Below are 14,524 nucleotides of genomic sequence, written 5' to 3'. Positions count from 1 at the left end.
GATTAGTATGGTAGAAGACCCAGCAGGTCATTGATATAGATTAGTATGGTAGAAGACCCAGCAGGTCATTGATATAGATTAGTATGGTAGAAGACCCAGCAGGTCATTGATATAGATTAGTATGGTAGTAGACCCAGCAGGTCATTGATATAGATTAGTATGGTAAGACCCAGCAGGTCATTGATATAGATTAGTATGGTAGAAGACCCAGCAGGTCATTGATATAGATTAGTATGGTAGAAGACCCAGCAGGTCATTGATATAGATTAGTATGGTAGAGACCCAGCAGGTCATTGATATAGATTAGTATGGTAGAAGACCCAGCAGGTCATTGATATAGATTAGTATGTTATGGTAGAAGACCCAGCAGGTCATTGATATAGATTAGTATGTTATGGTAGAAGACCCAGCAGGTCATTGATATAGATTAGTATGGTAGAAGACCCAGCAGGTCATTGATATAGATTAGTATGGTAGAAGACCCAGCAGGTCATTGATATAGATTAGTATGGTAGAAGACCCAGCAGGTCATTGATATAGATTAGTATGGTAGTAGACCCAGCAGGTCATTGATATAGATTAGTATGGTAGTAGACCCAGCAGGTCATTGATATAGATTAGTATGGTAGTAGACCCAGCAGGTCATTGATATAGATTAGTATGGTAGAAGACCCAGCAGGTCATTGATATAGATTAGTATGTTATGGTAGTAGACCCAGCAGGTCATTGATATAGATTAGTATGGTAGAAGACCCAGCAGGTCATTGATATAGATTAGTATGGTAGAAGACCCAGCAGGTAATTGATATAGATTAGTATGGTAGAAGACCCAGCAGGTCATTGATACATATATACAACCCTGGCGTTGCAAACACCATGCTCTACCAACGGAGCTACAGGGAAGGCCATGGTATGGTATGGTAGAAGACCCAGCAGCAAGGTAATTGATATAAATTAGGAATAACAAAGGTCTAATTATCAAACCTTCAACTCTGGACCTCGAAGCCAACCAAGTGTTAGTGTTGCTGTCAATGGAAGAATAACAAGTACAACAGGAAGTACAATTAACCTACATCTGCAAGTCTTTTCCCATATTAATGTAGTTCCCTGGTGCAGTTCTCTGGAGTGATCCACAAGATATGTTTGGCTTTCTCAAGACTGAACATCAAACCTGTAGGGTGTGATTTTACAAGACAAGAATTCTCTATGACCCTCAAACTCAACTCTGGACCTTGAAGCCAGTTCCATTGCATTTTGAATTGTTCCCCTCCACCAGGGACCGATTTAAACCTGTGAAATCTGGTGTCTGCAATTAATGATCAAGTAGAACAGAAAACCAGCAGTACTCCTGACCTCGTAAGGTAAGAGTTGAATACCCCTGCTCTATGACATTAACATGCTAGCCTGTTTAAAACGGGTTTGACCCACCACTCGGGCAGGTACCAAGATATTGCTTCATTTTCACATTATGCTTTTATGTTCGGAGGACTCTAGCAGATCCTACAGAGATAATGGGAAAATGCCTCTGATGGAGGTTTTGAAGAGCCAGTCTGAAGAGAACAGTAAGAGCTGAGATGTTTTCATATACACTAAACACAGTGGAAAAACATTGTAAAACTACTCAGAGGTATTCATCTACAGGACTGAAACATTGTAAAACTATTCAGAGTTATTCATCTACAGGACTGAAACATTGTAAAACTACAGGACTTAGAAACTAAGTCCAGTTTCTAAAGGACTGAAACATTGATAAACCACTCAGACAGAGGTACTCATCTACAGGACTGGGTGGGTATTATTACTCTGTTCTGCGTAGAAATGTATATAAACCATGATTAAACCACTATCACCAGATTCTGACACGTATCTCCAAGAAGAGAGCTTTCCAATGTATAGTTATTTGAATAAAAAAAGGGTTATTTGTTTAACCCCATAAGAGAATCCTTTTTGGTTCCAGGTAGAAACATTGGGTGGTGAAAAAGGTTCTACTTAGAACGTTTTAGTGGTGAAAGGGTTCCACTTCGAAGGAAAAATAGTTATGTTCAGATGGTACTCCTATGGGGATACTAAGAACCCATTATGGTTCTAGGTAGCACCTTATTTTCTAAGAGAGTAGTCTGAGCTTAACTTATACAACATGACTTGTCCTGTTCATTATTCTGCTCCAAGTCTTTCTCTAGTTCTGAGTTCTTCTGCTTCAAGTCTTTAGATGTTTTCTTTAGTTCTGAGTTCTTCTGCTTCAAGTCTTCAGATGTTTTCTTTAGTTCTGAGTTCTTCTGCTTCAAGTCTTTAGATGTTTTCTTTAGTTCTGAGTTCTTCTGCTTCAAGTCTTTAGATGTTTTCTTTAGTTCTGAGTTCTTCTGCTTCAAGTCTTCAGATGTTTTCTTTAGTTCTGAGTTCTGCTGCTTCCAGTCCTCAGACGTTTTCTTTAGTTCTGAGTTTTCCTGCCTCAGGTCTTCAGAAGTTGTCTTTAGTTCTGAGTTCTCCTTCTTCAATTCTTTATAGATGTTTCTGTTATTTTCCTCTAGCTCATATATCCTCCTCAACAGTTCTTTAGAGTTCTCCTCAAAAGAATCTCCTTCCACTTTAATAATTTGCATCTTCATCTTTTTACAGAAGCTCCCCCTTTCCTCCTCCTCCTCAGTCTCCCTTTCCTAAACATGAAACACACAGAGTTCCCAGTTTAGTTTCTCTAACTGAAATACAACGACATGAAATAGGAGCATTTATCAAATTGGGGTATTGTCAATGCCATACAGAAATGTTAAATAACATTAAATTACCTCTTGATATCTCTTTGTCATTCCAGCTTTGCCATGGTGGCCTTTGTGTCCCATGTCTGTAGTGACCTCAACCAGGGTGTGTGTTTGCATTCCTGGGACGGCGTAGTGCTGCCTGACGTGGCTCTCACAGTAGGGGGTAGCGTAGGTCAGACAGTCTAATGTCTCTATAAGCCTCTGGGCTGGTTAGATATCAGTCAGTAGGATGCAGTGCTGGTCAGACAGTCTGGTCAGTTTGTAAGGCAATCTAGTGGAAACAGACATTAAAACCTTCTTTTAGCTCCTGGCTACGCAGACTCTCGTTAAAGCGCACAAGCAGTTTGGATGAAATGATTAAATAACATGTATGTGTACATTTATTTTGGTGAGAGAGTGGTTGTATTTTATTTATTTTAAATTCAACTTTCCCACAACATTCTGGGAAAGGTGCAGGATACCCAGCTAGCATATAACCTTCTGAGAATCATAATCATATGTTTCTTAGCTGTGAATTTCAGTACTTCAGCATGATGTTTTCTGCAGGTTTCCTCATGGTTCTATTAGTCATGATCTCAGAACATTAAGAATACTTTCCATAAAAATTACAAATTAACATTAACGTTAAAATAATGTTCTAAGAATGTTATTTAAAAACATATACATTCCGTTCTCAGCGACAACCTTCGAAACAGAGCAATCGGCGAGAAGGGCCTTGATCAGGGACATGACCAAGAACCTGATAGTCACTCTGAGAGAGTTCCTCTGCGGAGATGGGAGAACCTTCCAGAAAGACAACCATCTATGCAGCACTCCACAAATCAGGCCTTTATGGTAGAGTGGCCAGATGGATGCCACTTCTCAGTAAAAGGTATGTGACAGCCCGCATGGAGTTTGCCAAAAAGCACCTAAAGGACTAAGACCATGAGAAACAAGATTCTCTGGTCTGATGAAACCAAGATTGAACTCTTTGGCCTGAATGCCAAGCATCACGTCTAGAGGAAACCTGGCATCATCCCTACGGTTAAGCATGGTGGTGGCAGCATCATGTTGTGGGGATGTTTTTCAGCGGCAGGGACTTGGACACTAGTCAAGATTGAGGGAAAGATGAACGGAGCAAAGTACAGAGAGATCCATGATGAAAACCTGATGTCCTTGAGTGGCCCAGTCAGAACCCGGACTTGAACACGATCGAACATTTCTGGAGAGCTGAAAATAGCTGTGCAGCGACGGTCCCCATCCAACCTGACAGAGCTTGAGAGGATCTGCATAGAAGAATGGGAGAAACTCCCCAAATACAGGTGTGCCAAGCTTGTAGCGTCATACCCAAGAAGACTCGAAGCTGTATTTGCTGCTAAAGGTTCTTCAACAAAGTACTGAGTAAAGGGTCTGAATACTTATGTAAATGTGATATTTCCATTTCTGTTTTATAAACTAGCAAAAATTTATAAAAAACTGTTTTTGCTTTGTCATTATGGGGTAATGTGTATAAATTGATGAAGCATTTTAGAATAAGGCTGTAACCTGTCATGACTTGCCCTTTTGGGATCATACCCCCCCCCCTCTCCCACCACAGATTTATGATGGTCATAAATACCTAAACTGTTTTCCCCACTCGGACAAAAGGAAAGTTGAAAATCCCTTTGTAACCACAAATAAAGTCCTTGCAGTACCGTAACATCAAAAGGTTGAGTAATGAAACAAGATTTCTGTATTCCAACCAGTTGGAAGGGTCTGTGGGTACTTAAAGAACAATAATGTTAAATTCATTGTTAATTTGTGATGTAACTAAGGACAGGAGAACAACATAACTGTATCTCTGAATGTGTATATTTCCCAGTGATCAGATTCACATCTAGATGTTGTGGAACTTAAGCAAGAGAATAAATGCTTTCTCATTAACACATTAATGAATAATTGAAAGAAACTTTACTTGAGGAAAACAAAAACAAATGTACATAACAGGACCACATACACTGAATATAGAGTCCAGGTCTGTTTGATGACTCTGGGAAGACTGACCACTGAGAATCTCTGACTCTGATCTCTCCTGTTGGTTTCTGTGGACAAAACATGAGATTACATCTCCTCATCCAGGGAGTAAACACACACACACACACACACACACACACACACACACACACACACACACACACACACACACACACACACACACACACACACACACACACACACACAATATAACAAGCGTCCCACCTAGCCCATAGAGGTTAACAGAGCGAGATGACAAAGACATACAATCCTTAATATGTACGTTGCATTTCTAAAATCAGAATGAGCGGTTGTTAGGGTGCTAAATATCCATATTTATGATGAGCGTATTATTCAACTGTATAAAAGTTGAACTTTGTCTCTTCTCCTGTTTTTTCTTACATGCCCCTCCCTGTTCACTATGTACCAAGCCATCATATCGGGTAAGTCCACTAGGGACTTTTCAATGCATTATGTCAGTAATCAATTCAACCTGTGTGTGTGTGTGTGTGTTATGTATTTCTGTTTGATTATTTAATTAGTAAATAAATAATTAAGCCAATTTGTATATCACTGATTCATCATTTAGACAAGGGTTCGTGCAGATATCCAAGAATTTTACGATGTTGAGAATGAGACTGACAGAAGGTAACAATTAATTCATGACTAATTAATGACTGATATGTAAGAGATCTTTAGATCTTTAAGAGTTAATTCAGAAAACGGTAACTCGTTAAATAAACTTTTCCAGGGGGACCGAGGTTAATTGTGATAATTGTTGCATGATTCATTTAATAATGTTATAATTAAACGTTAGGTAATCGATTTAATAAAATATGTCATCTCATTAATGATGGGATGGCAGGTAGTCTACTGGTTAGAGCGTTGGGACTGTAACCGAAAGGTTGGTGGATCGAATCCCCGAACTGCCTTGTTCAGGTCCCCCCCAGTTAACCCCCTGTTCTTAGGCCGCCATTTTAAATAAGAATTTGTTCTTAACTGACTTGCCTAGTTAAATAAAGGTAAAATAAAAGATGATAGTCAAGACATGACATATTGATTCCCCGAGCGAGGAATCTGAGATAGAATGAGGGCTTCATGTTGCATTCAGCCATATAAAATTGAAAAACAGTTTACATTATACACCCAGATTGTTATACATCATTAGAGCTGTAGACAGGAATTGTTGAGGTGTGTATGTTCCCATTTGAACAAAAGATCTGAGGGTGCCTACATGTTGTTTCTCTGATGAATTCAGCGTGTAGGGTTAGTGATTCAATTTCTAGTACTTGGACAACGATCCAACTAATTATAGAAATTTGACAAATAGATGCGTTGGGCCAAACGTGTTATTTCTGTCTCTCGCGTTTCAGAAGTGGGTACTCTCGATCACTATTCATTTCTCGAGCGAGGACATAGGGCCAGCCGATTGAAATTTGAGTAGATATTAGCTTGACCAAGCGATAATTATCTCTCTGTCTCTCGCGTTTTCAGTAGTGTGAGTAGACAACTGTGTATTTCATTGTTTTCTGGTAAAATATCGCAAAAAATAACACCGAAAGGGTTTGAACGTAAGACGTTATTAGTAAAACCGTTCCCTTGCTGAAGGGGATCCTATGTTGTTCTTCAATTCCTCTACAAATAGGATTAGCTGAGCACGAGATGCTACGCTAACAAAGAGAAAGCAGCCATTTTTCCTTTGTTCAGAAGGCGACACCCATGTTCCGGGGAAAACGGAAGTTCCGCCTCCTTTGGACTTCCGTTTGATTTCAGCTTTCTGCGATCAGTGACCCCTGGGGTTTTTTATCATTATTTCTATGTGCCACCAACCGTATGCTCACGTTTATTGAAACAAGGTACACCGTATCTTATCCAACCAATGTCAACTGATTGGATATCATTCTCATTCAATTTTACCAAGAACTTAAAATGGCCAGACTTACCTTTTCAGGTGGATTGTTTTATAATATCCAAGCTGATTCGTTTCTACAAATGAGACAATTTAAACTTTTCCACATTATTAACCTAAATATAGCTACGTTTTAAGGTTAACAAATAGCCTATACAGGTTTAAATTATCATTATTAACATTGATTATTCAATTAAATTTGCTTTTCCAAGCATTGAGTCCAACTCCCACATTACTGATCCAGTATTGATGGAAGTCCCACCTTCGCAGGAATCCCATGTGGTTTCAGCCCTCAGGGATAAGTGACCCCAGGTGGTAAATAATCTAATTTTTTGTTTAAATAAAAATTCCATTGAGGCCCAACGTTGTCCCACAGTTCCAACAAGTGGTTACTCTTCCGATAGCCAGCCAATCTCCACTGATTGGATATCGTTGTCTCTTTCAATTTAACTAAGGAGTTAAAATTGCCAAACAAATCTTTTCAGGTGGATCTTTTGAATAATATCCAAATTGATTTGATTCTACAAATGAGACAATTTAAACTTTTTCCACATTAACCAAGATACAGCAATGCTGTCAGGTTAATTAAAGTTTAATTTCCAAATAGCCTATACAGGTTTGATTAATCAATTAACTTTGCATTTTCAAATTCATTCACGTCCAACTCCTACATTACTGATCCAGTATTGATGGGTCATTAACGTCTTCAAATATAATTAAATCATCATGCAGCTTCCAACGACCCAAAATTCAAACTTTAAACAAAAAAAGGGTAACATTTTCCTAATTTGTTAATAATGCACAAGCTCTCAGAGGGGGTGGTTTCCACTCCCCCGCTAATTAGTGAACCCTCACCCATAAAAGGATTGATCGCTGTCCTTGTCAGTGATATAAACCTAACTGTGCCATTAGGGGGTAAACAGCACAAATTGCGACAAACGCTCTCCAAAATCAAACATTGGGTCTGGTAAAGGTTCTCTCCAGATTAGCCCTGATGTATCGCCATCAGCGATTGGCATCAGCTCAGTATTGCAGTGCACAGAAAAAGCAAGAGCAAGAACTGGTTGATTTGAAGGGACAGGTGGAGAGAACCGACCAACCAATGACAACAGCAGAAAATAAAAACATTCTGCTTGCTGAGGAACTGAGTTTGAAAACTGAACAATTAACGCACAAACTCCTCAACAAAATTGTTTTCTACAGGAACAACTCGATTTAGCCAAAACTAAATACAATGTAGTCCACTCCCAACTAGATAAATCTGTCGAGTTATCTACAAACAGGAGCGTGCAATTTGATAACCTGCATGTCAGTTCTGATGAATGTTACTCAAAGAAATAATGTTCTAGTCCAAATGCTGCAAACCAAAGACCATCGGTTAATGAACATAATGGCTAAATTGGATGAAAAATCAGCAGAACTCATCGAAGTCGCCGACCAAATGAATGATGAGAAAACTCAGGTGATGAAGATGGAAATATTGATTTCTAAGCAAGTGAGAGAAATCTCCGCATTGAATCTCTCGCTCTGTACTCAAGACCACTACCTACAAACTATGACAGATACGTTTTAGGCCGAACAGAGCAAGTGTGACACTCACGTATCTAAAATCAATACTTTAAGCTCCCAAGTGGAATCTGCTATGCAGCAGAATACCACTCTTAGGTACCATTTGGAGGAATTCCAGAACAGTCACGCGCTACAGCGTGACTACCCAACCAATCAATCGGAGTTTGGCACACAAAGGAGTGAAGAAGAAAGAAGGTTTCAGACTTTGCCACTCTCAGATGTCTCTCAGTCTTCTCCTCTTGGCCATTCGGCACAGAGTAATTTGGTGCCTCCTCGCCAACAAAGCCAAATCTTTGCTTCTCCTCTTGGCCTTTCGGCCCCGATTTCCCCACAGGATGAAGCCAACCCTCTCCGCCCGCTTGGCACGGAACGCCTTGACAAACACGTCAAAAGCTTCCGCACCTTTGACCCCGTTCCAGGTAAGCCAAACGACACTGAAACGTTCCTAACAGATATAGAGGACGCCTTGGATGGCTACCCAAACACTACAGGTTCTGACAGGCTTTACCTGTTGACGCGAACGTCGGAGGTTCATTCAACAACAGCAACACGTGCAAATGACTACGCTAAACTTGCCACAGTTTTGAAAATAAAACACGACAGCTCGCTGGCTAACACTGTCAAACAACACTCACAAGATTACTATAATAGGCTTCTTTCGGCTTACTTTGGCCTACTCACTGAAACAGGAATGGAAAAGCTGTTACCATTCAAACAAATGTTTCTGTCAAACATGTATCCCAACTACAGCCCACATTGGCTTGTCTATCTTACAACTCAGAGACCTTGCAAGTTTTTGAACCATCAAAAGTGCGCAGCGCTGCGAGCACTGACATCTCGGTTTTGAAGTGTGACCAGAAGCACTCACTCCAGTTAGAGGGTGCATTCTCAGGTATTGGAGCATGGAGAGATGATGCACAACAATGGTTTCTACAACAAAACCACAATACCAATACCCACCGCGGTCAAAATAACTGTAAAGTACGTTGCCATTGAAACGACTACCTCTACACTTGACCCGATCACTACATTCCTGCACCCAACCCACACAGTGTCAGAGCACGAGGGTAACAAAGTGTTCAATGACAATCAAAATGTTGACCGATGCTCCGTAGATGTTCTAATACATGAACCAACTCCATTGTGTCCTCCTCCCAGAGTGCTAAGAACCTTGGCGTGACCCTGGACAACACCCTGTCATTCACCACTAACATCAAGGCGGTGACCCAATCCTGTAGGTTCATGCTCTACAACATTCACAGAGTACGACTCTGCCTCACACAGGAAGTGGCGCAGGTCCTAATCCAGGCACTTGTCATCTCCCATCTGGATTACTGCAACTCGCTGTTGGCTGGGCTCCCTGCCTGTGCCATTAAACCCCTACAACTCATCCACAACACCGCAGCCCGTCTGGTGTTCAACCTTCCCAAGTTCTCTCACATCACCCCGCTCCTCCGCACACTCCACTGGCTTCCAGTTGAAGCTCACATCTGCTACAAGACCATGGTGCTTGCCTACGGAGCTGTGAAGGGAACGGCACCTCCGTACCTTCAGGCTCTGATCAGTCCCTACACCCAAACGAGGGCACTGCATTCATCCACCTCTGGCCTGCTGGCCCCCCTACCTCTGCGGAAGCACAGTTCCCACTCAGCCCAGTCAAAACTGTTCGCTGCTCTGGCACCCCAATGGTGGAACAAGCTCCCTCATGACGCCAGGACAGCGGAGTCAATCACCACCTTCCGGAGACACCTGAAACCCCACATCTTTAAGGAATACCTGGGATAAAGTAATCCTTCTAACCCACCCCCTAAAAGATATAGATGTACTATTGTAAAGTGGTTTTTCCGCTGGATATCATAAGGTGAATGCACCAATTTGTAAGTCGCTCTGGATAATAGTGTCTGCTAAATGACGTAAATGTAAATGTAAATGTAACCACTAAAGCAAAGAAAATTTGAGAAAAGACACGTCACTAGTACTAGATGTGGAATTGCAGGACAACAGGTCCGCCGAAATTAACACCAAGGACGTTAACAATCAAATTACTCCCGCTCTCACTCGAGAACCTATCCAGGGCCCACTCGAACAAGACCAAGCCCACAGGCTTTGCTATAGTCTCTGATAAAAAGGTTGTGAAGAAAATGGTCAAACACTTTGCAGGAGCCAATTCCACTCAAAACCCGACAAGTTGATCTGTTTTCACATGACACATCACGTCGTTGTGATCAACCACTCCACTTTATGGGGAATATGTCCACAAAACGCAACTCAAACAGCCCATACCTGGAAACAGTCATGGAAGACTGTTTAACCTGTCATGCACAAATTTATTCAGGCTCGACAATTTCACTCATCTCTCAAACGTTGTTCAACGATCTCAAAAGGGCTTTGACTCCAGCTAAACAATGCGACACTACACTTCGAGGTTTCACTCAGACTACCTTGCCTCTCACATTGAGACTCATGCTGAAACTACACTCCCAGGACGTATCGCTTCTTCACCCTGTGTATGTTACCAGCATCGAATCTGAACCGCTGCTACTCGGAGCAGACTTAATGGATCGTTTACTCCCACTTATGGATTGGAAAACCAACCAAGTATGGTCAAAGGTCACAGTGCCTTCTCCACTGACCACACTGTCTTCTCCTAATGCTAGCTGCAACGCAGTTATCTACGAGGGGTATCTGTCGACAGTAATATATTGTATTGTAAAAAAGTCAGCCAGAGATGACATAGGCCATCTTTCAAACACAGAGATGCCTCCCTGGCCACCAGTGTGTTTGCATTTAATGATCAATTCTACCCCTAACAAATATTTTCTGATGAAAATAACAAATGTGAAAAAATTGTGGATATAACGTTTTAGAAACAAAGTCTTTATAAGTTCTTAACCTCTACGGGCTAGGGGGCAGTATTGAGAATTTTGGAAAAAATATGTGCCCATTTTTAACTGCCTCCTACACCAACTCAGAAGCTAGAATATGCATATTATTGTTCAGGTTTGGATAGAAAACACCCTAAAGTTTCTAAAACTGTTTGAATGGTGTCTGTGAGTATAACAGAACTCCTATGGCAGGCAAAAACCTGAGAAGGTTTCATGCAGGAAGTACCCTGTCTGACAAGGTGTTGTTGTTCTTGCTTCTGTTTATTGAAGAGTCAGGATCTTAGCTGTAACGTGACAATTCCTAGGGCTCCAATAGGCTCTCAGAGCCCGGGAAAAACCTGAACGATGACGAGGCAGCCTCAGGCTGAAACACAGAATCCCCTTTTCCAAGTGTCCCATCAGAGGACAATAGAATTAGGCGCGTGCGCGATTCGACCCCGTGCGGTATTTTCCTTCGGCTGTTTAGCTAATTGCAGATTCCCGGTCGGAATATTATCGCTTTTCTACGAGATAAATTGCATAAAAATTGATTTTAAACAGCGGTTGACATGCTTCGAAGTACGGTAATGGAATATTTAGAATTTTTTTGTCACGTTCTGCGCCATGCGCACGACCGTGATTTACCATTGGGATAGTGTCTAGAACGCACGAACAAAACGCCGCTGTTTGGATATAACGATGGATTATTTGGGACCAAACCTACATTTGTTATTGAAGTAGAAGTCCTGGGAGTGCATTCTGACAAAGAACAGGAAAGGTAAGACCATTTTTCTTATAGGAAATGTGATTTTGGTGAAGGCTAAACTGGGTGGGTGTCTAAATAGCTAGCCCGTGATGGCTGGGCTATGTACTTAGAATATTGCAAAATGTGCTTCATCCGAAAAGCTATTTTAAAATCGGACATATCGAGTGCATAGAGGAGTAATGTATCTATAATTCTTAAAATAATTGTTATGCTTTTTGTGAACGTTTATCGTGAGTAATTTAGCAAATTGTTAGTAAATTCCCCGGAAGTTTGCGGGGGGTATGCTTTTTCTGAACGTCACATGCTAATGTAAAAAGCTGGTTTTTGATATAAATATGAACTTGATTGAACAGACATGCATGTATTGTATAACATAATGTCCTAGGTGTGTCATCTGATGAAGATCATAAAAGGTTAGTGCTGCATTTAGCTGTGGTTTGGGTTTATCTGACAGTATATGCTAGCTTGAAAAATAGGTGTCTGATTATTTCTGGCTGGGCACTCTCCTGACATAATCTAATGTTTTGCTTTCGTTTTGCTTTCGTTGTAAAGCCTTTTTGAAATCGGACAGTGTGGTTAGATTAACGAGAGTCTTGTCTTTAAATAGCTGTAAAATAGTCATATGTTTGAGAAATTGAAGTAATAGTATTTCAAACGTTTTAAAAATCGCGCCACAGGATTCAACTGGCTGTTACGTAGGTGGGACGAATTCGTCCCGCCGGTCCCATAGAGGTTAGACAACATTGTCATCTCATGCTCCCCAGAGAGACTCATTTTAGAGGCAGGGCCCCCCTCCCCTCTTCCCAGAGAGACTCATTTTAGAGGCAGGGCCCCCTCCCCTCTCTCCCCAGAGAGACTCATTTTAGAGCACTGTCCCCTAAACAGAGATCCAGCATGTTGGTTGTGGTTAACACAGTGACAACTAATTATTGAAGGTCAATTTTTCTACTTGATTAATTATATCTTAGAAATAAAACATTTACTAACATTTACATCCAAACAGTCAGGTGATTTAATGCATCACATGAACATGTAGTCGTGACTGATATTTGTCACCTTTTCTCCATGTAGTTTAACTCATAAAAATAATAACAACAATATAATATTAATAAGTCACTTTCTCTTTTAATAATTTCTCTCATTCTACTGTGTTGCTTTGTTTAACAGGTATGATATTATTATGCTGTTACTGAATTCAGTTCATAATAACAATGTTAAGAAAAGTATGTTCAGTGGTTTCAAACCAAATTACACAGGAAGCAGGAGATCATTGTAGTTTAGAAAACAACAAATGTTCTGATATTCTGAAAGATGATTTAGAACTATGATACATTAACATTTTTACAAATGGTAAAATAATCACGATATATGAATATATGAACAATATGTTTTTGAATTTGACTTGCCTACGCCCAGTTAGCACCATTTTGTATGATTGAACTGTCACATAACTGTCCCAAATGAAATGGACTGTTAGATCTGAGTGTTTTACTGTCAGTCACTATACTAAAATAACACCATACATTTAATTTCTCTACACACTTTACAATAATCCCTGGGAAGATTCTTACCTTGTCGCCTGAATTCACAACCAGAACATGTCAAGTTATTGAGATATTTTCCGTTGTGCTGAGAGAGCAGCTTCCTGATGACAAGTGGCTCTGTATCTATGTTCTAGGTACAGTTGATCTTTGGATGCAATAATATCTGGTCAAAGTCTAGTGACACAACACCATAGTATATCATAAACATAACAGCAGTTGGCCAGAAAAGGCCATGACATACTATAAAACAGGGTTTGTCAACTAGATTTGGCTTCGGGTGTCACGGTTGTCATAGAGAGGAGCGGACCAAAGTGCAGCGTGATTATCGTTCCACATATTTTATTGAACTGTGAAACTATGCAATACATAAATTAAAGAACAAAAAAACAACAAACCGTGATGCAGAGGTGAAACATACACTACTCAAAAACAATCTCACACAAACCCAGGTGGGAAAAACACCTACTTAAGTATGATCTCCAATTAAGGAGACAACGATGACCAGCTGCCTCTAATTGGAGATCATCCCAAACAAAACCCAACATAGAAATACAAAACTAGAAAACAACATAGAAAAACTAAACTAGAAAACCCCCCTGTCACGCCCTGACCTACTCTACCATAGAAAAGAACAGCTTTCTATGGTCAGGACGTGACAGTACCCCCCCCAAAGGTGCGGACTCCGGATGCACCTAAACAAAAAAAAAGGGAGGGTTAAGGAGGGTGACTAATGTCTATGGCGGCTCTGATGCAGTACGCAGAACCTTCTCATCCCGCGGATCCTCCAGCAGAGGCGGCGGCTCCGGTTCGGGGCGTAACCCCCTCTCCGCCCGCTGATCCCTCTGCTTTTGTGTCACCGGACCTTGGATCATCACCGGAGGTTCTGGACTGCGGACCGTCGCTGAAGACTCTGGACAGCGGGCCGTCTCAGGAGGTTCCGGACTGCGGGCCGTCGCTGCAGGCTCCGCGCCGTAGATCATCATTGCAGGCTCCGCGCCGTGGATCACCACTGGAGGTTCCGTGCCATGGATCACCACTGGTGGCTCCGTGCCATGGATCATCACTGGAGTCTTCGTGCCATGGATCATCACTGGAGGCTCCGGGCCATGGATCATCCCTACAGG

At 41.2% G+C, this 14,524-nt stretch overlaps 1 protein-coding gene across 3 annotated transcripts; it reads right to left on the bottom strand.

The window, feature by feature from the left end:
- Positions 1-1,059: 1,059 nt before the first annotated feature.
- On the bottom strand, positions 1,060-13,728 carry LOC115191093 (golgin IMH1-like). Of its 3 annotated transcripts, none has more exons than XM_029749088.1 (3): positions 13,428-13,728; positions 2,784-3,027; positions 1,060-2,654 (listed from the first exon to the last, which is right to left on the bottom strand). In XM_029749088.1, the coding sequence occupies exons 2-3, from the start codon at positions 2,871-2,873 to the stop codon at positions 2,124-2,126; spliced, it is 621 nt and encodes a 206-aa protein (XP_029604948.1). In that variant the 5' UTR covers positions 2,874-3,027; positions 13,428-13,728; the 3' UTR covers positions 1,060-2,123. The 3 variants fall into 3 exon arrangements, with proteins under 3 accessions (XP_029604948.1, XP_029604949.1, XP_029604950.1); XM_029749089.1 differs by lacking the exon at positions 13,428-13,728 and adding an exon at positions 4,732-4,761; XM_029749090.1 differs by lacking the exon at positions 13,428-13,728 and having other exon boundaries at positions 2,784-3,055.
- Between the last annotated feature and the right edge of the window lie 796 nt (positions 13,729-14,524).

Source organism: Salmo trutta, unplaced genomic scaffold (assembly GCF_901001165.1).
Source record: "Salmo trutta unplaced genomic scaffold, fSalTru1.1, whole genome shotgun sequence".
NCBI classification, from domain to species: domain Eukaryota; kingdom Metazoa; phylum Chordata; class Actinopteri; order Salmoniformes; family Salmonidae; genus Salmo; species Salmo trutta.
The sequence above is the reverse complement of the archived record's forward strand: the minus strand, read 5'-3'. Positions and strand labels throughout refer to the sequence as shown.

Bases quoted from the DNA above. Each gene is read 5' to 3' on its own strand.
- LOC115191093 (XM_029749088.1), bottom strand. From the start codon at position 2,873: ATGCAAACACACACCCTGGTTGAGGTCACTACAGACATGGGACACAAA. The intron at 2,655-2,783 runs GTAATTTAATGT...TTTCATGTTTAG, and splicing joins TGACAAAGAGATATCAAGAG to GAAAGGGAGACTGAGGAGGA.